This window comes from Heliangelus exortis, chromosome 16, assembly GCF_036169615.1.
Source record: "Heliangelus exortis chromosome 16, bHelExo1.hap1, whole genome shotgun sequence".
NCBI classification, from domain to species: Eukaryota; Metazoa; Chordata; class Aves; order Apodiformes; family Trochilidae; genus Heliangelus; species Heliangelus exortis.
In genome coordinates this window covers 3163065-3185970 of record NC_092437.1, presented here as the reverse complement: position 1 = coordinate 3185970, position 22906 = coordinate 3163065, and the positions used below count along the sequence as shown (strand labels likewise).

At 47.3% G+C, this 22906-nt stretch overlaps 1 protein-coding gene across 2 annotated transcripts in view; it reads right to left on the bottom strand.

Annotated features, from left to right (window-relative positions):
* LOC139803330 (peroxidasin homolog) overlaps positions 1–22906 on the bottom strand; it is a 40879-nt gene that overhangs the window by 10488 nt on the left and 7485 nt on the right. For both annotated transcript variants that reach the window (XM_071759380.1, XM_071759381.1), the window contains exons 2-14: positions 19525–19596; positions 15744–15815; positions 15422–15493; positions 12673–12744; positions 11187–11258; positions 9304–9473; positions 6855–6972; positions 5182–5351; positions 4415–4687; positions 4150–4266; positions 2454–2612; positions 1305–1417; positions 414–570 (exon numbers count right to left, since the gene is read on the bottom strand). In XM_071759380.1, coding sequence (XP_071615481.1) covers positions 414–570; positions 1305–1417; positions 2454–2612; positions 4150–4266; positions 4415–4687; positions 5182–5351; positions 6855–6972; positions 9304–9473; positions 11187–11258; positions 12673–12744; positions 15422–15493; positions 15744–15815; positions 19525–19596 — 1637 coding nt within the window. The remainder of the gene's footprint in view (positions 1–413; positions 571–1304; positions 1418–2453; positions 2613–4149; positions 4267–4414; positions 4688–5181; positions 5352–6854; positions 6973–9303; positions 9474–11186; positions 11259–12672; positions 12745–15421; positions 15494–15743; positions 15816–19524; positions 19597–22906) is intronic.

The following is a 22906-nucleotide window of genomic DNA, read 5'->3' as shown; positions in this document are numbered from 1 at the left end:
TTTTTTTTTTCCCCTTCCCAGTTCCTCCTTACCCTCTAAGAGGTGGAATTTCCCCTCTTGATTCTGGTTTGACTGCCAGAGCAGTGCTGCTCCTTTTATTCATCACAGCTTCCCTAACACATGCAGCTTGAAAATGAGTAATTAATCAGAGAGATTAATGAGAGAACATTTAAAATGGAGAGATCCATTCAGAGGGGAGACATCAAGGAGACTCCAGAGGACCACATTGGTCCAAGTTGCCCAGAGAAGCTGTGGATGCCCTACGGGAAGGTTGGATCCTTGGATCCAGGTTGAATCCTTGGAGCAACCAGGTCTGGTGGGATGTGTCCCCAGCCATGCAGAGGGTTGGGAATAAATGATCTTTAAGGTCCCTTCCATCCCAAACCCCTCTGAGCCCCCAGGAGATGTCCTACCAGTGATGGTGAGCTGCATGGCACTGGAGGTGAAGCCAAAGGGGTTTCTTGCTATGCATTCATATCTGCCCTGCTCAGCCACACCAAGGTCCTGAATGGAGAGGGTCCCATCTTGGCTGATGTGGAACTTGCCACTCTCTGTGATCTGGATCCCCTCCTGTTGCAGCCCAAAAAGACAGAAAAGATGTCAGGGTGTGGATAGCTTCTCAGCAAACCCACAGACAGCTGCCATGAAGCCCTGTGGCCACCAGATGTTAGCATTGCTCTTCCAGAAAACCCAAAAAGCCATCCAAGGACACCTGCTCCTGCCTGGACCAAGGTCACCTCCCCGGGGACCTCTCTGGGGTGACCAAAAATGAAGCATTTTCCCCTCTAATTCGTTCTGCACCCGACTGGGCAAGTCCCAGGGAAGATCCCGGGTGTTCTACTGCAGGAAAAAGTCTGAAGGACACCTAAGGAATTTTTGAAAAGAGCAGCCAGGCTGCAGAGTGACTGGGAGGGACCATGGCTTTGCCCCATCAAAGCTGGAGCCAACCAGCAGCATCCAGTTCCACCAGTGGGAAGCCTGGAAATAATTATTCCAGAGATAAAGTCAGTCCAGGATTTCTGACATCCTGGGATGTCACTGGCTGCAGGTTTGAAAGGGCAAGAGGGAAGAGGAATGGAAGTTGCAAGGCTTTGATTACAAGCAACATCCACACCTCCAAAGCAGTGGAAAAGTTGGGCCTCATATTTTCACCCAAGACAATTCCTTCCACATGTATTGCCCAAACTGATTTAATTAGGGTTAATTAACTGATTGGGAGAGGTGTTTCATGGGGGAAGTGTCTGATGCCCCCAAGGAGAAGCCCCTCTGGGGATGGTTGAGGTGTCTGAGGTGTCAGCTCTTACTTTGACCCAGGTTATGGTGGGTCTGGGGTCTCCCTGGGCTGTGCAGGTGATGGCAACGTCCTGGCCTGTCTCTGCCACCACATCCTGGGGGGGATGGAGGAACACGGGGATCACTGTGCAACATGGAGAGAAAAAAGGCACCAGTGCAAGAAAAAGAGAGCAAAATAGAGAAATCTGTGAGCAGAACATCTCATTGTGGGTAAAGCAGAGCTGCTGGGCTCTGCCTGCTGTCCAAGAGCTCTTCCAAGGGTTGTCACCTTACCTCTGCCCTCTGCTTCTCTACCAGTTTTCTCCCTGTAATTTTCCTGCATTATTTTTGCCCCTGTGTCTCTGCTCAGGGCAATCTGATAGTTTCTTTCCTGTGGTTATACTTTTTCCAGACTACCAGCTAAATTGTTCAAGGCAAACTGAAGCAGCTTCTACCAATTTACAAGCCTTGGCACTCTGTAAACCTCTTTAGCATTTCCCACCAACTGAGGGAGCTCAATAGAACCAGACATCTGCTCCTAGGGAAAATCCCATCCCAGGGGAACCAGGGAAATTCCCTGCCTTCCCAGCCAGTCTGTTATTTACCCTGACATTTAATTAATGACACATGTTGGCCAACCCTTCTTGCCCTCAGCCTTGGCCAACCCTTCTTGACCTCATCCTTGGCCAACCCTTCTTGCCCTCAGGCTTGACCAACCCTTCTTCACCACAACTTGGGCCAACTCTTTTTGCCCTAAACCTTGGCCAACTCTTCTTCCCCTAAACCTTGGCCAACTCTTCTTCCCCTCAGCCTTGGCCAACTCTTCTTCCCCTCAGCCTTGGCCAACCCTTCTTGACCTCAGCCTTGGCCAACCCTTCTTCACCACAATGCTGGCCAACTCCTCTTCCCCTCAGCCTTGGCCAATTCTTTTTGCCCTCAGCCTTGACCAACCCTTCTTCACCACAACCTTGGCCAACCCTTCTTGCCCTCAGCCTTGGCCAACTCCTCTTCCCTTGACCAACTCTTCTTGCCCTCAGCCTTGGCCAACCCTTCTTGCCCTCGGCCTTGGCCAATCCTTCTTGACCTCAGCCTTGACCAACCCTTCTTCACCACAATGTTGGCCAACTCCTCTTCCCCTCAGCCTTGACCAACTCTTCTTGCCCAGAACCTCCCCATCTCACCTCGTGGGGTGACAGCCAGCTGCACAGGCAGGGTCCTCACTCCAATGGCACTGATGGCATGGCACTCATACTGCCCTTGGTCATGCAAAGCCACCCTCATCACCCTCAGGGTGCCCGTGGAGAGGACACTGTGCCTCCGGTCACTGGGCAGTGGTCCACCTGGTCAAAGGAGCAGTGGGATTTGTTAATTGTCTGGGAGATCCCTCTTCCCATCACTGGAGATACCCGTGGGACAGTTTAAAAATCCATTTCTGTCCCCACCTGACTTCAGCCACCCTGAAATCCCAGGACAGATCCTGCTCCTCCCAGACCCAGGATCCTGTCTGAGTTCTCTTTCTGAGCAGCTGGAGAGGAGCTGGCACCCTTTGCCTTCCCTCATCACCCTTTTCTTAGTGCAAATTGCAGATTTCCTGACACCTGATGGATGGCAAAGCTGTGTTCAATTATCCAGTCTGGTTTTTTAATCCCATCAGTGCAAACATTTAGCATTTCACTTGGTATTTTGACTTTCTTTGGTTTGGAAACTGCGTTGTTTCAATATTTCCTCTATTTAAGGAGAAAAGTTCAAAACTCAAACGCTTCACCAAACACAAACAAAAACCACTAAAACTTCTCAGCCTTGCAACATTTTTTTTTCCCCAATATTCCATTTTCCTCCAAATAAGGGCTCTGTTTATTCATCCCAAATACCAAAAGGAATCTGAATCCTCTCCACACTGTCAAAAGTGGCTCTGAGAATGAGTGATGCTCCATCACTTCTGTCTTGCTCTTAGCAGATTTTCTGTGGTAACAAAAGCCTGGTGACTTTTTGGATTGCTCAAACCTGGTTACAAAGCAGTTGTTAACCTTCTGGTCACTGTGCTCTAAGAGATTTGTTCTCAGATTTGGGCAGTGGAGGAAAACAGGTAAAAGGAGATGGGGAACTTGCTGGTGGGGAGAATTTCAGCTGGTCCTTCTTATCCCAGCACCAGGGCTATTGCTGGGGAAGCTGGAATACAACAGCCATGAATTCTCCATAGTACTAAACCATTAATTATGGCTTGTGAAGCATAATAAAAAGCTGGAGGGCCTCTGGGCCAAGTGCTTTTGGCTTCTGTCCCAGAAAGTGTTGGATGGGCTCAGTTCAGTGGAGCCAGTGCTAACAATCCTCTGAGACTTCAAAATTTCCCCACCACCTGTTGGCCCCAACGTGGTTTTTCTTCCATGAAAAGAAAGCCCAGAGGTGTGTCAGCTCTCCTGCAAGATGCTGCCCAAGAGGAGCAAATCAGTGCTGGGGATGGAGATACGTGGGGATACCCACAGCCCTGGGGGGGTCCAGACCTTTCCTCTTCAAAGGAGGTAGGAAGCCACTGCAGGAAGAAGTTTGAGGCCTTCCCTGGGTTTCATGTTGATGAAATAGAGCACATTCCTTCCTTCTGACACCATGACTTGTGTGTCAGAGACCTACAAGGCTCAGCTTGACAGGGTGCTGGGCCACCTCATTAAAAATTTCTCTTTACCTAGAAAGGTCGGACTGGATGATCCCAGAGGTCCCTTCCTGAGACTCTAAACATCCCTCTCAGTGGTGAAGAACACACTTCCTAGCATGACAGTCACTGTGACCATCTGTCCCTTGTCACCAAGTCATCACCCTGCACCCACCCACCAGAGATGGTGGCACAGGAGAGGAAGAAACCCCAAGAGAACAAGGCAGTACCTGCCCTCGTCCAGGCAATCACGGGTGGGGGGTGACCCTCAGCAGAGCAAGGGAAATCCACACTTTGTCCCTCAGTGACTGTCTGGTCAGTGGGGGTGAGGAGGAACCTGGGAGAATCTGGGAAGGGAAAGCAATGACTGAGCAGCAGGAAAAAACTCAGGCAGCAAAAGCTCGGGTGAAGGGAGCAGAACCTATCACAGGGCTTCAAGGCATCCTCCTGAATGAGCTTTTTTATCCAAGAAATAAAAAGCCTGGGAGTCCTCACCTTGCACTATGATCCTGGCTGTGGCCTGGATGGAGCCCTCGGTGTTGCTGGCATTGCAGTTGTACTGCCCTTGGTCCCTGAAGGTGACATTCTGGATGAAGAGGCCTCCAGAGCTGGTGATAGCAAAACGGGAATCCTGTGGTAAAGGAGAACCCGTGCCAAGGGTCCAGCTGATCCGGGGGTGGGGTTGCCCAGAGACCCCACACTCCAAGGTGACACTTTCCCCAACCAGCACTTCAGTGTTCTGGGGTTGGATCACAAAAGTGGGTTTGGCTGGAAGGGAAACGAGGGCTTCAGAAACCAGAAGCTCTGCTGCCTGCTCACTTACAGGCAGGAATTGCTTGGATTCCTCATGCAACCCAACCAGCAGTCACCTGGCTCTTCCCTGACCTCCAAATCCTCAACCTGAGCCATTCCCCCAGCACTGCTTCTTCCAACCACCTCCCCATCCTGCCCAGAGAATCATTTTGCTTGGAAAAGACCTTGAATATTACCCATTATCCCAACTCTACTGAAGCCACCATTAAACCACATCCCCCAGTGACACATCCACTTGGCTTTTAAATACCTCCAGGGATGCTGGAGCATCCCCCATCCCTGTGCCTCCTTTACCCATGATATCTCTGCACTGGAGAATTCATCCCCACCTCCAAACTCCCTCCCAAGCCCCATATTACCTCCAGTCTCTAAAATCCTTAATTTCTGACTGCCAGGATTCCCCTCCCAGCCTCCCCAGCACCTCCAAGGGTTGCACCAGCCTCAATTACATGGGATGCCAGAGTAGCGCAGCACCACTTCTTGTGTCTTCACCTCCCCAGCTATGTTCTTGGCCATGCACTGGTAGACCCCTTTGTCTGACTCCTTGGTATTCTGGATCATCAGGGTCCCATCTTGCAAGAGGTTGAGGCGGTTGTCATCTTTCATGTCAATCTCATTACTGAAAAAACAGCCACAAACAGGCAAAATCTGAAAGGAGTGGAGCCTGGGGGGCTCCTCCTGAGGGTTTTCCATGTGTTCCTTGGAGGCATCAAGAGACTCGAGGAAATTTATAGCAAGGGTTATGATTTACAGCCCCAAACTTCAGCTCCAGCTCTGGTTGAGTCCCTGGGTGAGCTCCTTTTTCTCTCCCCACTAATTACAGGTGCCATTTACAGCCCATCAGGAGAATGTAGGGTTCCCATGCAATGGTCAGGCCATCCAGGCCCCAAAGCCTTGTTCTCATTATTTACCACGTGCAAATATCACCATAAACTCCTTATTGTGTGCAGCTTTTCTATTCAAACAGCCTCAAAGGTCTTTAGGGAGGGTGGGGGGTCCCTGCAGGACCCCATCACAGCTTGGTCTCCAACCCAAGCCATGAGCTGGGAAACATTTTCCATCTTTCTACAGTGACCTGAACCTCCTGGACCACAACCCAGAGTAAAAGGTCCCTTCCAGTTGTCCCAGCACAAAGGAATTTTGGACTGAAAAGGGAGAAGGGACCTCACCCCCCCAGCACAAAGGCTGAATCCACCCTGCAAACTCACGTGCTTGCTGGGCATTTATTTCATTCCCCTGGTGTGTCCTCAACTCCAGTCATATCTTGGGTTGTGGAACATTTATTATCATTCTCCCTCTTCTAATGCTGTCTTTGGGAGCCTGCCAGCATTTCCCTAACAAAAAACTTCTTTCCAGGGGGACTTAGCTCAGCCAGAAACTTTGGGTCTGTGCTGAAAACTCTGCCTGGTGGGGGGTGAGGTGGAGAAGCAGACACTGATCATTTTTTATTAATAACCCAGCCCTCCTCAGGCTCCCACAGGCAAGGAGCTTGTAAAGCACCAAAGGAACTTTGCTCCCACAGTGGGCAGAATATTTTATTGTGCAGCACTTCCCAGAAACACTCTGGCATCTCACACAGCTGCTGAGTTTTTCAGGGTTGCTGCACAGAATGATAACCCACGGGCTGCTTTGCAAGCTCTGCCTTTCAGGGGAGAATTTTTCCCTTTAAAAGAAGAAAAAAAAAAAAAAAAGCCTTTCTCCCAGCACACCAGGCCTTGAGTGAGAAAAAGTGAGACACTAGAAGCATTTCAGCAGTTTATAAATGGCAAGGATGGTGGCTTAGAGCGATGTGAAATACTGATTTGATTTTTTTTTTCTTTTTTCTGATCAAAAGACAATTGCTTTCAGCCTGCAGAGTATGTTTATGGGAAAGTTACAAGCTCTTGGAATCCATTACAAATGCAGATGAAATAGTTCAGATGCAGATGAAAACACCACTTGGATTACGTGGTCACCAGAGAATGCTATGAAAAGGAAGTTAAATATAACCCGTGGAATTTCCATTTCTTTCCTTTTCTATTATTTTTTTTTTTTTTAAAGTTGAGTGAAACAGGTTTTGTAATTACACAAAAACCACAGCTCAGTGCCTGCAAACTTTTGCTCCCCTTGGGTGCAGACTTACTTGTTGTGCAGCCAAATAATGGCAGGTTTGGGGTTGCCTTCTGCCCTGCAGGTGAAGTAAACTGTGTTTCCCAAGAGGACGTCGACATCCTGGGGCTCTGAAGTTATTCGAGGCCTCTCTGCAAAAGACAGTTGTACCACAACCCTGTCTAGAAACCCACTAAAAAAACCCTGGAAAACCCAAGTGGCTGCTCCTCTTGCCCCGTGTTGGGCAGTGGAGCAGCTCCCTGCACATCCCCAGGAAGAGCTGGGGAAAAGCAGACCTGGCTGGATATTTTTTCATGATCATTGCCCAAGATGTGGTCCCTGGCTCCTCCAAAATAAGTGAAGAAGTCAGTGGCATCCTCACCTGGGTTGTTTTTCTGCCCCTGCTCTCTCCAGACACAGTCTCAGCCCTGCAGACCTCCCTGCTTCCCTTTCAATGGGATTTCACCCATTACATCCCCAATTCTCACCCCCAATTTTCACCCATTACATCCCCCCCCCTCCCAATTCCCTGTTCAGCCAAACCCTTCACTCAGGGCTTCACTTTTAGATGGGCTCAAGCACTAAACAAGGGAAATATTTCAAGGATGTGCTAAAGGAAGGAGGGATCCCTCTGCCTTGATCTCAGTTCAGCAGAGCAGTCACTTCTCTGGGGTCCTGCACGCTCACCAGTAACCCAGTAAAACCAGTTGGGGCACTGAGATGGTTAAGTGAGAACCTGACACCTTATCCAGTGGCTGACCTGGGATTTTACTCCTTAGACCACAAGTTAATGGTTTTACAACCAGCCCAGAGTGGGACCAAACCCACCCCAAATCACTGAGCTGGTGGAAATCTCCTCTGGGTCCCATCTGCTAAAAAGCAGGGGGGTGCCAGGAGGCTCTGTCCTGGCTCCCCCATCCTGCCTGCATCATTAGAGCTTCCCACTGAATTATGCAGCATTTCTCTTCCCCAGTTGGCACCATCCCAGCCTCAAAGCCTCGTGCCAGCAAAATCTTCCCACCAGGTGCCCTGGCTAATTTGACAGACATCCCATTGTGCCTCCAAGCCCCAACCAGAACAAATTGACATTCATGGGGTGTGCTGGGGACAGCTCTGGGGATAGCTCGTTGTGGGGCTCATCCACCCCCCCTCTGTGTCCCTCCAGACCCTTCCTAATCTCTCCCTGTCCCTCGAGGTTCCAGTGCCAGGTCAGCCCTTTGCATGGCTGTGCCTCAAGTTAAGCTGTGAAACAGACAAGATCGTTTAAAAATAAAAAAATTTAAAAAAATAAAATCTTAGGGGAAAAAAAAAATGCAAGGGAGAGTTCTTCAAAATCCAGCTAATGCTCTTCAAAATCCAAACCCATCTGGCTCACAGCTGGGCTGGTCCAGCCAGGAGGGATGCAAGAACCTGGGCTGGGTGAGTGAGGACATCTCCAACTGAGTCTGCCAGCACTGAAGCATCAGGGAACCAGGGCTGAGACTTGTGCCATCTCTGCCCCTTACAAGTCAAAGTCTGTCTTTTCCCGGGTGAAGCATTTACGTTGGAATTTTTCAGAACAAACCCTTGCATTTCAAAATGGCATTTTTTTTTTTCCAGTGGGAAATTACCTAAATGTAAAGAATAACAGCTTAGCAAACACACCAGGTGCCCACAGCCAAACTGAGCACTCAGCTGGGGACCAACCAGGAGTTTCCTCATGTTCCCAGCCAGGGCAGCTCTCCCAGAGATCCCCAATCTGTTCAGCCTAACCAGGGACATTCCTTCTGGTTTAGTTCCAGCTGCAGCAGGTCCTTCCCTGGCCCAGCTCCAGCTACAAGCCAAGAAGATTCCTTCCAGCCACCCCAGAGCTGTCCTCAAACCCCACATAGAATCATAGAATCATAGAATCCTAGGGGTTGGAAGGGACCTGGAAAGATCATCTAGTCCAACCCCCCCTGCCAGAGCAGGGCCCCCTAGAGTACATCCCCTAGGAACGTGTCCAGGTGGGTTTTGAATGTCTCCAGTGAAGGAGACTCCACAACCCCCCTGGGCAGCCTGTTCCAGGGCTCTGTCACCCTTACAGTAAAAAAATTTTTTCTGATATTCAACTTGAACCTCCTATGCTCCAATTTACACCCATTACCCCTTGTCCTATCACTGGTCACCACTGAGAAAAGCCTAACTCCATCTCCCTGACACTCACCCCTTACATATTTGAAAACATTGATGAGGTCACCCCTCAGTCTCCTTTTCTCCAAACTAAAGAGACCCAGCTCCCTCAGCCTTTCCTCATAAGGGAGATGTTCCACTCCCTTAATCATCTTAGTAGCACATCCCCTTCTCCTGTAGCATCCCTGACTCCTGGGACTCCACCAGGACGTCCCCATCCCAAGAGGAGGGAGAAAGCAGGATGCCAAGATGGAGAGAAAAAGAAAAAGGTGGGAAAAGCAATTCCCAAAGCAAATCCCAGCTTCCCAGGGGAAGGGTTGGAGCCCACTCACCACAGTTGAAGTCCTGGGCAGTCAGGGTGAGGATGGAGCGGCCGTGCAGGTCCCCAGGAGCCTCGCAGGTGGCAGCTGTCTGGATGCTGCCCTGCTCTGCATATTTCTTCAGCAGCTCTGCCAGCCACATCAGGTCACAGTCACAAAACAAGGAGTTGGAATCCAGCCTCCTGCAACCCCGAGGACAAGACAGCTTCATTTCCCAGCCTCCGACTGCTGCCTCCTCCTCCAGGACACGGGAGGGGAGCAGACGTCCAGAGGGAAGGGTGAGCTGGCTGCTCTTCCTGCTCATATCCCACGTGAAAAGTTGGGATATTTCATCCCCACAACATATAAAGATGCTGAACTAAGTCAGGATTTTGCTGGAAAATTAACAGTATCCATCAGCTATTCCAGTTTCAGATGGCAATCATTTGGTTAACTTGGATTATGCATTTTTGGCTTGATTTGAGGCAAAGAGAGGCACTGAAATATTGGGATTTTCCCCAGTATGGAGTTTCTTCAACCTTTATGGAATTCTATAGGAACAGCAGGTACCAGTGCCTCAGGCAGTGCTTTTCCATCCTCTTTTAGCTCCAAAAAAACCCCAACCACCCCTTTCTTTTTGTGTGATCAATTTCCTCCTGTGACCAAGTGCTGGAGGCTGTAGCATTTTTGCACAGATATAAGAACTTTTCTGACTGCAAATGTCTGCCTGAGCCCTGCCAAATGGGGCAGCAGTGACCTCCCCATGCTTCTCCCTCCCCTGACCTCGTTCCTACAAGCAGTGTGATGCCCAAGGACAAATAAGGACCAGAGCAGGGTTGGCTGATGCCTCCTTCCCCACTGACAGTTTTACAGTCAGGGGCATTGGAAAAAAAAATAAAAAATAGAAAAAAAAAGAAAAAAAATCACCAAAAAACCATAAAGCAACAACCAAAAAACCAAAAAAACACACACAAAAAACCCCAAAAACCAACAAACAAAAAAACCACCCCAAACAGACAAAAAAAAATAAACCCACAAAAAACAACATAAAAACCAAACCAAGAAAAAACCCACAAAAACCCATGGAGGGAAGGTCTAATGGTTCCAGGGACAAATATTTGAGATTGTGAGATTTCACACAGCTTCTTCTGGACCCTTCACCTGTTTCTCTGACACATCCAGAAAATGTGCCACAAATTGAAGAGAAGCAAAGCATTTTCACCTGCTTGCAGAAACCCCAGAGAAACAAAGGATTTTATTGCACTTTCGAATCAGGGCAGAACACCAGAATTCTTTCATTTTTGGTTTTTCTTCCCCCAAAACATGTAATAGGACTGATGGCCAGAGATCATAAAAGACAAACAAAGTAAACCTCTGGGGGGGGGGGAGTTAAGCAAGAAAGAAATAAGTTTAGGAGAGCCAGGTTATGTAGGAATAACAGCCCAGGCCATTCCTGCATGGGATGAGGATCCTGCATGGGATGAGGAATATTTTTAATGCCTACAAAAAATGCCTTTTCTTTTACAACTCTGATTTTTCCTTCCATGTTTGCTACTGATGTGAAAACATGATTGAGGTGATGTCTGTGCCCCAGAATTCCTGCATTTCTGAGGATGTTTCCTGGGTTCAGACTCTGCAGGGCAGCAGAGGGTTGTGAGGACTTCCCAGGAATGTTCATTCCTGTGGCATTACTGAGCTGTAAGGAGATTAGAGTCAGATTTATAATTAACCTCTAGCATGAAGAAGCCACTAACTGGTTAAAACAGCCCTGGTGACCAACCAAAAGTGTTTCATAAACTTAGCAGTGGCCTCAGAAGTGCAACAATTAAAAACTTTGCCAACCAGGCACATTTTTTTCCCCGGGTCCTGGCCATCCCATCAAAGATAACCACTTGTTATCTTTGCTTTTTACTTACAGCCTTTTGAGAGCTTCCAGTTGAGAGAATGTCCCTGGATGAATCCTGGAAATCTTGTTGTTGTGCAAGAATCTGCAAGGGGAGAACCCGTGCCAAGCCATTATTCAGGATTTGCAGGAGGAGGATGATAACATCCCAGGTCAAAAAACTCAGCTTCAATCAACCCTGAGCTTCCTTTTGAAATTCCCAGGCTTTGCCTGCAGGAATTGTAGGGATTTCATTCATTTGCCAGGAGCAGGCAAAGCACCAGAGCAGAGAGAGGAGGGGTGTGGGCTGGAAAGGGTGACTCAAAATGTGATGTAACACCTGGAAACTGGAACCTTCGAGTCGAGCTTCAGGCTCTGCAAAGGGAGGAGAAAGGGCACAAAATCCCCACAGGCTGGACCCACCCTGTGTTTTCTGTGCCTGTTTAGAAGGGATCTCATCCCCCCATCTGTAGAAGATACAGAAATCCTACAAGTGAGCCCTACAGAAGAAAACAACTCATGCCCTAGACTCAGAGTAATTATTAAAACAAAGCCATGAACAGATCCAACAACCTCAGCTGAGCTTCTGTCTGAACAAAACTGAGGCAAATCCTCACTTCCAGAATCTCAGAGCACAGATAAGACTCCCCAGTGCTTCCTAAAAACTCAAGGGACCAGGATGGAATAGCTAATTCTCCATTCCCTTCATGGAATTTATGTCTCTTACACATGAAACTCATTAAAACAAACATAAAAAAAACACTGACAAAGAAGAGGAAGTAATTTTAGTAGATGGTGGAACAAGAGAGAAACACCCAAGTGTTCAGTCTGGTTGCCCAGCTTGGATGCTGACAAATCTTCCTCTGAAATTTCAATCCAGAATTTTTGTTGGATCAAAGACAGGGCTGAGATCAGCCCTGGTGTGCTGATCCAGGGCTGGATTTTCCTCAGGGTGTTTGGACCCCACAGTTTTATTTTCCTTGCCTGGAGGGATATAAGACATCTCCATGTACCCCATGGGATGGGAACCACCATGGCAACTTTTGCCCTAGTGTCTACATTTCTACTAAAAGCAACCCTGGGGAGAAAGAGGCACAGGAGTTCATTCCATAGCTGCTCTCAAGAAGGATGGATGCTTTTCTTGCTAGATTTTCTTCTGATTTTTTTTCTTTTCCCACCCCCTTTTTTCTGCACACACTGCCCAGCAGTGACTCATGGTGTTGACCTCATGGCCAGAGTAAAATTACACTTGGCTTGGCCAACCCTTGGGCTTTCTGCAGATTCACCCCTATTTAGGTGGAACTGTGACCCTCCCACAGCAGGGGAAATTCCCTTCGTATCCTCAGAAACCTTCCTCCTTGTCAAGTCTGGAAAATCTCCTTCTTTTTGCATTTCCCTCTGTTTTGGAGATCCCCCTTTGCTTCATGCTACCAAAACCATTAAACAAAAAGCTTTTTTTTTTTTTTTTCCCCCCTTTTCCTCACTCCTTGACTCCTAAGGAAGGTCCCATCTTTACTTACAGCCTTTCAAGCTTAGGGAGGTCACTGAAAGTCTCCAGCTCCAGGCTTTCCAGGTTGTTGAAATGCAGGTACCTGTCACACAGAGGAGCACCAAGGGCTGGGTTAGAGACCCAAACCAAAACCCAGGAGATCTTCCCAGCTCAACCCACCAGTGCCCACCCATCACTCACCACTCAGGAGAGATGTGGAGAACCCAGTGGTCCCTTTAGTGGCTCTACTTTCCACATGCAAAAATAATAGCCAACATTTTCCCCTTTTCTCTCAGCTATTTACTCTTTTAGTAAGAGGAGGATGAATTTGTTCTTCCCTAAAGTCTAAGACCATCACTGGGAACCACCTGTGGCAGGGTCAGGATGAAACCCCTGGCTACAGAGAGCCAGCAGCACCTGAGCATCACCTGGGAACTTCCCCTTGGCATTCCCCAGAACATCCTTGGCTTCTCAGGGAGGGAAAAAAAATACCTTTTTCTAAGGCATTCATTCCCAGCCCAGGAATGGCAACGTGTCTGAATGGGCTCAGGAGTTTGCTGAGGATTTATTTGTAGAAAAAAGGCCCTCAGCAACCTGATAGACGTTTGAAATTGGTCCTGATTGCTGCTGAAGGTGGGAACTGGAGACATAAAAGGGTCCTAAAAGGGGCTCCCAGCACGTGCATCCAGCCAGGGAAAGCAGAAACATCTGGAAACAGCTGCCCTGGGGATGTTCAGTTCCTGCAGAGGGAAGGCAAAGCCCCCATGGGCAGAGCTGGTGCTGCAACACTTGCATCCAAATGGGAGCTTAACACCAGCAGCCCAATTCCTGCTAAAACAGGACAATATTTGGAATTCCACTAACATCTCCAGCACGTCCTGCTGCTCCAGAGCCCTGGGAAACCTCCAGCACTGCCCCAGCCAGCAGCAAAACCAACTTGGGTCCTGCAGGGCAAGACCCCAGGACCCCCCTAGATCCCCTGTCCCCATTTGCTGTGACATTTCCTGCCACCACTGAGATGCTCCTGACCTTCAGCATGGTTCCAAAGCTGCAAACCCCTTCCCCCCTTATTTCACACAGCCATGAATCTCAGTGTGGGCTACAAAAACTCCTGCAGCTGACTGAGAAATTGGGGAATAATATCCTGAGCCACCACGTGGGTGTTTGATGTGTAATGGAAGGATTCAGGAACGGCCCCTTATCCAAGCCCAAACCCAGAGATGGTGACTCAGGCAAGAGTGGGGAGGGACAGACATGGTTTAATAGGGCTCAGATGTCTCTTGTCAGTGCTGTGGAGCTTAAGGAAAGCATCTGATCCCGTCCATCACTCGGGTTGGACTTTTTCTTGAAAAGCTTGGCTGGGGGGCACAGGGAGATGGGGTAGGATTGGAGCAAAGCTGATTCTGCTGGAACCACGCCTGCCTGAGATGGAAAACAGATGGGCCTTTCAGAGGCTTGTTTGTTGGTTTTGTGGTTTTGATGTTTTGGTTGGGGTGTTGGTTTTTTGTTTTTTGGTTTTTTTTTTTTCTTGTCTTGGTGACATCAAGCCTGGAATGCTCATTGTTCAGATATCACTGGGGCCAGGATCAGCTCCTCTCCAGGCACAGCTGAGCTGGCATCTGCTTCCTTGGCTTTCTCCCAGGCAACCTCACTGAGCTGATGAAAACCATCTTGCAGGCAAGGCTGGCAGCACACCTATCATGAAGCTGGCCTGAAATTCCCTCTTCTACTCCTTTCACTTCTGCTGTCAGCCCAGAGAACAAGCTGGATCCTATCCCTTTTCCAGCAAAAATCCATGGGTACATTCCAGCCCTATAAATGCTGTCATTTGGCACTCCCCGTGAAGCAGAATGGTTTCACCTTTGCTTCCAGTTCTCCAGTGATGCAAATAATTCCTTTACTTCAAACATTTGTGCTCCCTCCATCTGTACCTGGCCCTTTACACAGATGCACATCCTCTCCCACAACCCCAGCATGGAAAACCCAATCCCAGTTTAGCTGGGACACTTCAGAAGAGTCAGACCTCAGGCTGCCCATCTCACCTTGAGCACGGAACCCCAAGAATCAAAACCCAAAACTCCTTTGATTGCAGAAACATTTTGCAATACAGAGGAGGGGAACAAACAAGGAGTGCTGGTGGGATGGGCTCCGGATGCCAGGAGAACACAGGAGGCTCCTTTCATCCCAGGGTGCCACAGGGCTTGGAGGGAAGGTCATTTCTTTGTTTGGATCCATCCTCTTCCCCCCATTGCAATTTCCAGGTGCTTTACAGCACAGGAGCACCAGCATCAGCCCCACCAACACCTCACTCTCAGCCCTCTCTTCATCCATCCACTTTCAGCAGAGTTTTAGATTAGAGAGAAGCTCAACCAGCTCCAGGAAAGGGCTGGATCCTCCTCTCTGCTCCAGGAATCCCAACAAACATCAGCACAGCAGCCCAGCTCCCTCCTGCTTCCAACCATCCCCAACTCCTCCCATTGCAAAGTCCTGGGATGGAAAGGGAACCAGGAGCACAGCTGGGCTTTTCCTCTGCTCCAGAAGTTGAGAGTCAGGAGAAAACATCTGGGACATCAGGAGGAAGAAACCTCAGCATTAACCAACCCAAACCAGCCCTGGGAGCAGCTGCTTTCAGACAAAGCCCACGTGGTCTTGCAAAGCTGGATGATAAAAGAGGAGGGAGCCTCATCCTGCTCCTTGCTAAGGATGGAAACACAGCCCTGGGGTCAGAGGAGCCAAGAACTCAGCTCTGACACACATCCCAAATCAAGGTTTGTACTTACAGCTGCTCCAGAGAACGGAGCCCCTTGAAGGCATGCTGCTGGATGCTCTGGATCTCATTTTTGTAAAGGTAGCTTGCAAAAAGAGAGAAAGAAAGAAAAAAAAAAATCATTAGGCTAACTGAGCAGCAGCTGTGCTTGAAAAAAGCAGAGGAAAGAGTTAAAAGCTTCAGTCCCAAGCAGAACTTTCTGCCTGGCTGCAAGGGTGATGTTTTGGAGCTGGGAAATGGCCATCCAGAAATTTTGAGGACCAAAACCCACATCCTTGGCTGGCAAACGTTAGAAGTGGGCTGCAAAAAGTCAAAGAGGTTAAGAAACGACTCACAGGTATTTCAGGTTCTCCAGATCTTCAAAGGATCTTCTCACAATTTGTTTGATCTGGTTATTGTTCAGCAGCCTGTTGGAATCAAGAGAGAAAAAAACCCAGTCAGTGAATTCAGCACCCACTAAAAAAATCCTGGCCCTGTGTTTTCCAGAGGTTGAGACTTAAAGGGAGGAGCAGACCAAAATTTGGCTACAAACACAAGAAAAGCCAACAAGAAAGTTTCTCTCCTAGAGGTGCCAAGTGCTCCCAATTTGCACAATATTCAAATGCTTTTCTTTACCTTTTACCATAGTGGTTTTCACCCCTAAGTCACAATTTTGGCCAGGAAAGGGATGAGGCAGAAGGAAGGGGAGGGGAAAGAGAAAATAATTCATTGCTGCAGCTCTGATGCAGCCACAAGGTTTTTTTTTTTGCAGGTGCCTGGTTGTGGTCAGTGATGGGGGAGCAGGGGGTGCAGTTTAAGAAGCCAAACACAGTTTAAAATCCCAGCTCAGAGAGGGTTTATTTGAGCTATAAAGTGGCCACACTTTGTTCTACTCACTTTATATATAAAGATGTGCAAATAAATAAGGAATACATCCAGATCTTAGTCCTGAGGCTCTCCAAAGTCAGCTTCTCTTGATCTAGAGAACCTTGGGTCAGATTTTAAGGCAAAACCTGTGGACAATGTGACCTTGGCAGCAACCTCCCAGCTCTATGTGCAGTTGCCATGACTGTGAATGCAAATGGTGCCCACGGCCACAAACACTGCTCAGCCCCCTGACAGCCACAAACCCCCCCTTCTTGCAGCCACTGCCAAGCCCAACACCAAGAAAATGAAATAAATCACTTATAAATAATAATCACTGCCTAAGAGATGTAAATAAATGGACAAAAATATAAAACAGATATAAATAAATAGGTATTAGAATTCATAGACATAAAATTTATAGATATAGGTATCTATATTCTATAGCTAGAGAATTTATAGATATAAATAAATCACTGCTTAATAGATGACATTTAAGAATTCATCCTGGCTGCCCAACCCCAGCCCTGGGGGGCTTTGGCTGTGGTACCCCCCTGATGCTCAGATCTGGGGGGCTCAAAGCCTCACAGCAAAGATTTCACTTCTTTCACCCTAAAATTCCTCCGTGGAGATGGGGATGGAGGGGGAGCTGTGAGCAGGTACTGCAAACTTTTCTTTTTCCAGTGTTGTAGGAAAAACTGCTGTTCCCTCTGTGAGCAGCCAGACCTCACAGCATTGGGTCAAATCCAACATGTGCCCTAGATGGGCATTTTTTAATTTCACAAGCTCCTTTTTGTGCTGGTTCTGCTCCTCAGAAATGATCTGCCACCCACCAGGGGGTGAGAAGGCATCTCAGCGTTTTCCCTGCAGAAAAAACCCAATCTTCTGCCCCACTTTGAGGGAGAAAATAGATCAGACAGAGCATCAGCCAACCTCTGGCTCTGGAAGCAAAGGTGCCTTTCCTGGGAGGAAGAGTTTGGATGGGTAAAGGATGAAAGGGAAAGAAAGAGACAGGGAGAAAGGGAAGAAAACGTGTGGGAAAAGGTGATGGAGATGAAATCAAAGGCCTCAGGGATGCAAAGATAAAAGATATCAGAAACACAGACATGCTGTGGCAGCTTCACAAGCTGCTGCCAGGCACCTGAGTCCCACCAGCTTCCCACCACCTTGTTCTCAGGTGAAGTTTAACACTTCAGGGCCAAAAAAAGCAGGTGGGAAACTTGAGATCACAAGAATCTTTTTTTGGGAGTCAGAAGGATGAGGGCTTGAGAAAAATCTCAGCCTCCTCAATTCAAACACCCTCTCTTGACCAGCTGCCCTGCTACCACATGGCCAGGGTTGTGGCCAAGCAGCCCGAAGAATTTAAGGCAGAAAATTGCTGGAAAATTCCTGCCCAGCTGGAAGTGATGGCTCAGTACCCAGGGCTGAGCTTTAACCACTCATAAGGATGCAAAAATGATGTCAAATCCTTGGAACACACTGCTCTGCTTTGACAGCCAGATGTGCTGAGGGGAAATACAGCCCCTGAACACCAACCCAAAGGTTTGTTTGATGCCTGAACACCCCAAGGATTGGAAATAACTCCTTCAGAGCAGTGTGGGAGAGGGGCTTGGTCTGTTTACCCCCAGGACAAAGGCAGCAGAGGCACCAAGCCTGCCCTCCATCAGGATGCTTTCATCTCCAGCCAGGGAGGACCAAAAGCAGCTTCTCCTCTGCCCTCTGATCCTTGGCCCCACTTCTGAGGACTCTGGGTGGGTGGACAGATGGGTGCCAGCTCCAGCATCACTGCCAAGGCCACCACCAGCCCCTGTCCCCTGCTACACAAGTGTCACCCCTTCCAGGGGGGACATGAGGCACTGAGCAGGTCCCTGGGGGTAAGGTCACACCAGGAGCCTGAGCATCCCCATGTCCACGATGCTCTGAACTCCTACACTGGTCTTGAAATGCCTCCAGTTCAGATGGGGAGAGAAATCCAGGGCAGATTCCAAAGGGCAACGTGTTGTCTGCCTGCATTTTGGTGTCGTTTCAAAGCATTAACCTCATTTGTTTTGTTGTCTTGGCTATCTGGGAGGGCTGGAGGGGGTGGAATCAGTGATCCCAGCCAAATGCTGGGAGTTCAGATGGCAAGAAGCTCTTAGCTCATCGTCTGATACTGAAGGATCTGCTGGTTGCCCAGTGCAAGGTTCCAGAGTGGATGCAAGGAGCCATCCCAGCTTCCTTTCTCAGGATTCCCCATTGCAATGTCCTGGAAAAAACTCAAAAGTGAGATCATTTATGAAGTCCCTCCTAGTCCAACCTCTTCCAAAACTTTCAGAGAAATCCATGGACAAGAGAGCTCCTAGAAAGCCTTGAGATGGGTTTGTGCACAGCTGGCTGCTCCTCAGCTCCTGGGCAATTCCAGAGGAGGAGAGAATGCAAAATCCTGGCAGGACCTGGATATTGATCCCAGCTGCAATCGACAGCAAATTGCCCAAATTCCTGCAAACTGAAAGAGGATTGAAGGCTCCAAATCTCCTGCTAACCAGCTCTGCTGGGGATAAATGCTCTGGCAGAGAGAAGCTGGGAAGTTCATTATCAATGGGGGTCTTAAGTACACCCTGTAGCAAAAGAAATTAAAAGTATCAGAAGTTCCCTGGGGCTTATCAAAAGATGATGGGAATATGATGGGAATATGATGGGAATATGATGGGAATATGATCTGGCATTCCCCTGCATGCCAGCTGATGAACTGGGCTCCAAATGAGGAGGTGGACTCAACCACATGGGTTTTATTCCTGAAAAAAAAAATTCTGGGAGGCTTGAGGTGCATAAGCACCAGGAAATCTGGCCCAGCTCCACTAAGAGAATGTTTTATGTTCAGTTTCCTTTAGGTTTTATGTCCTGTCCACTCCTCCCTTCTCCTTCTCCACCCTCTCTCCAAGCAGAAATTGAAGCTGCATTAAATGAGGCATTTTCTGTACTGAAGAATGCATTAAATGATGTGACAGCTCAGGATTCAGACCCAAACCTTGTACTCTTTCCTCTTCCCATTTGACAAACCAGATGCTACACTCACTGGGACATAAAACTTTTTTTTTTTTTTTTTTTTTCAGTACAAATCAGGGGTTTAACTTTTATTTTGAAAAAGAAAGATTATTAATAACGAGAAATGGAAGTTAGTGAATAAAAAAGAATGAGAAACGTGATGCAGGGGAGAACAGAGAGAATTTTAAAGCTTCTGGGATGCTGACACCAGTTACAAACAGAAATCCTCACTCCAGGCTCACAACTTACAGTGTGTTGAGGTTTTTCAGCCTCCTGAAGGCCCCAGGTTGGATCTCCTTGATGTGGTTGAAACGTAAATCCCTGGAGGAGGAAAAAAAATGCAATCAGTGCCAGGAATAATCAGCAGCACCCAGGGGAGGAAGGGAGGAAGGGGGAGTCTGTAGCTTCAGGCAATAAATGAGCTGAAGAAATGGAGACCAAGACCAAGAGATGATGAGCTGGGGTCTGCAAAATCAGTCAACAGCCCCAACTACAAAATTCATTTTAATTCCATGGAAATTCAAGGGTTGTAAGTAATGCTTGGGCTTGATGATCCTGAATGTGTTTTCTAACCCAGGTAATTCTGGGATTCTGGGAAAATTAAAGGCTGAAGGGACTCCAGGGCTCCTCTCCGTGAACACTGGCCAAGGTTTGCTGCTTGATACCCCAAGTGCAATTACACTTCCATCTCATCCTGCTCTGTAGGGGAACCCACACCATCCCAGGGACCTAGCAGAAGTATCTTTGCCCTAAAAAGGTTAAATCTCACCAAATAACCTCATGGAACAAGCATTTCACATTCTGCTCTGCACCACCCCAGGTCCCAGAGCAGCTTATCACTGCCTGCACTTCACTTCTGTGCCAACTTCCATCAGAAGGAGTGGAGTCCAGGGGATTCTGGCAAATTTCAAGGGCTGTCCATGTAACTGCATCCACTTGGAACCCTGAAACACGAGGGCTGGATTGCTAATGAGATAATAAAATAAGAGCTAAGTGGTTTAATCTGGTTAACCAAGGAGAAAGACTTCTCTAGGGAGAGCATCAGCACAAACCCCCAGAGCCTGGCAAATGGTTTTCTCTGCTAATTTCTAGCCAAAGCACAACAATGAACTTGTTTTTTTTTTAATTTTTTTTTTTCCTTCCTCTCTTCCTCTGCCTGATCTATCACATTCAGAGAATAGGCAGCTATTTCTTGGGTTTCAGGCAGCCTTTTAAGGGCATTTGCTTGAAAACCACAGGGTTATTTTGCACTGTTGCTCTGGTGGGAAGTCATGGAGCATCTTGGACAGGGTTTAAACCAAGAATTCCACAACGAGCTGCAAGTTCAACACTTATTTTAAGGGCAAGTATCAGAAAAATTTGACTTTGGAAAAAATTAAGCTTGGAAAGAGATGCATCCATTGCAGGTGGCTGAAGCTCCAGCTGAGTGGGTGCCTAAAGGGGCTGAAACATCCTTGAGCAAGTGCTTGAGAAAAGGATGCAGAGTAAGACAAGCTGATTTCATCTTAAAATGCAATGTTTCTGTAGGTTAAGAGTGTGCAAAACAAATTGTTTTACAATGAAGACTTCCCACTAAATTTTCTCACTTTTTAGGCAAAAAACACAAAACATTTTTACCTGAGTGGCACTGAAATATTAAATCTCTGCCTTTGGTACCACTGAATGCAAGAGAACACATCCCAGTGCAAATTGCATTTTCTGCTGGGGGTTTCCCTTTCTGTAACTTTTGAACTCCAAAAAAAAAAGGACAGAGCAAAAAAATAGGGAGGAATCTCTCCTCTTCCTTAGTATCACACAGAGAAGAACTAGAGGGCAGCAAGAAATTTTTCAATGTTTAATAAAAGACTTTAAAAAAAGCTTAGAAGCATCATTTGTCCCCTGCAAAGTGCAGACCCCATGGATCACCCTTCAGATTTGCAGTTTTGAAAAGCAAATTTTGGGATTTTCTGGTGTTTTTTGGCTCTGCTTGCACTGGTTCAAATCTGAGTTTCTTGCTGCCTGTGTTGGAAGTTTTTACACCTCCCTCTTCCCTGACCATGGGAATCTGAAGGCTCCTGGATGGAATTTTTGAGGGTTGACACCCTAAAAGCCAAAGACAATTAAATGCTGGCAAAGGTGCTGCCTGTTCTCTGTGGCTTCATCAAAGGGGAACGAGGAAGGATGAGAAAATGGGGGAAAAAAAAAAAAAAGGAAACTTGATTTATAGACTGTAATGTCTGACACCAACTCTGCTGCCCTGGGGGGGCTGTAAAGAGCTGAGGAATTAGTCCAGGCAGCTGGCTCCAAGTAATAGAAAATATAACAAATAAATATAACAAAGAAATGCTCAGGGGGCAGGGTCGGGGCTGGTGATGCTCATGGAAAAGAGTGGGAGACAGAAAGGGAAGTGTAAAATACCATTTGGGGTCACAGAGTGCAGGTGGAGGGGGAAAAAAAGAATAATCAGGGAAAGAAAAGTGCAATCCTTCACACCCCAGCATTCACACAGAAGGGCACAACTTCTACACTGGGGAAAAAAAATAAAACAAAACAAAACAAAAAAACCCGAAAAAATGAAACAAAAAAACAAACAAAACCCCCTCAAAAAAACAAAAAAGACAAAAAACAAAGAATCCACAAAAAAAACCAAAAAAAACCCAAAACAAAAAAAACCAAAAACCCAAAAACCAAAACGCCAACAAAAAAACCCAAAAAACAAAAAACCAAAAAAACCAAAAAACAAAAAAAACAAAAAAAAACCCAAAAAAACCAAAGAAACAAAAACCCCAAAAAACCAGAAAACAAAAAAAAAACCCAAAAACCCAAAAAGACAAAAAAAACCCAAAACAAACAAACAAACAAAAAAACCTAAAAAAACAAAAAAACAAAAACAAATATCCAGAGCCACAGGTGACTGAAAAGACCTCTGAAACGCCAGAAAAAAAAACCCACAAACTCCCCTGCCCTCAGGGTTGGTTTCACTGTCAGTCACTTGCTTAAAACCACTCAAATATCCTGATTTTTCTGCTGTTTTCTGTTCCAGGTAAGATCTGCAAATGAACCCAGCTGCCTTGCACTCCTATGGAAAGCCCCAAAGGTCTGAACCAGGGAATGCCTCCTCTGAGCACTGAATTTCAAGAAATTATTGGATTCCCTCCAGTTAATCCATGAGGAAAGCAATGGGAATGGTCTGGAGCCTGGGAAGAGTGGCAAGGAAAAAAAACTGGAATGGGTTATTTGGCCCCAAACACAAAAACTCTGCCACAACATCACTGCAGATTTTAAAAGAGGGGCAAATAATCAGTGACTAAAATTGAGGGTCTGGGTTGGTTTTGGGGTTTTTTTGGTTTTTTTTAAATGCCTGAAATGGCTGGGTTGGTTTGGGTTTTTTTTTTTTAATGCCTGAAATGGCCGGGTTGGTTTTGGGGTTTTTTTTTTTAAATACCTGAAATGGCAATTCTAACAAAACACCCAGGTGGGCTGAAGGGGAGAAAAAAAATCAGTGCTGATAGGGCTGAGGTAGGAAGGATCCTGCAGAAGGATTTTGCTCCCTGTACCCAAGAAAGGAGTAAAAAGACACAAGTGTGGGTGCCCCTCGACAGCAAAAAACCCTTTGGAGGCAGAGAGGAACCCATATTTTCCTCCTGAATAA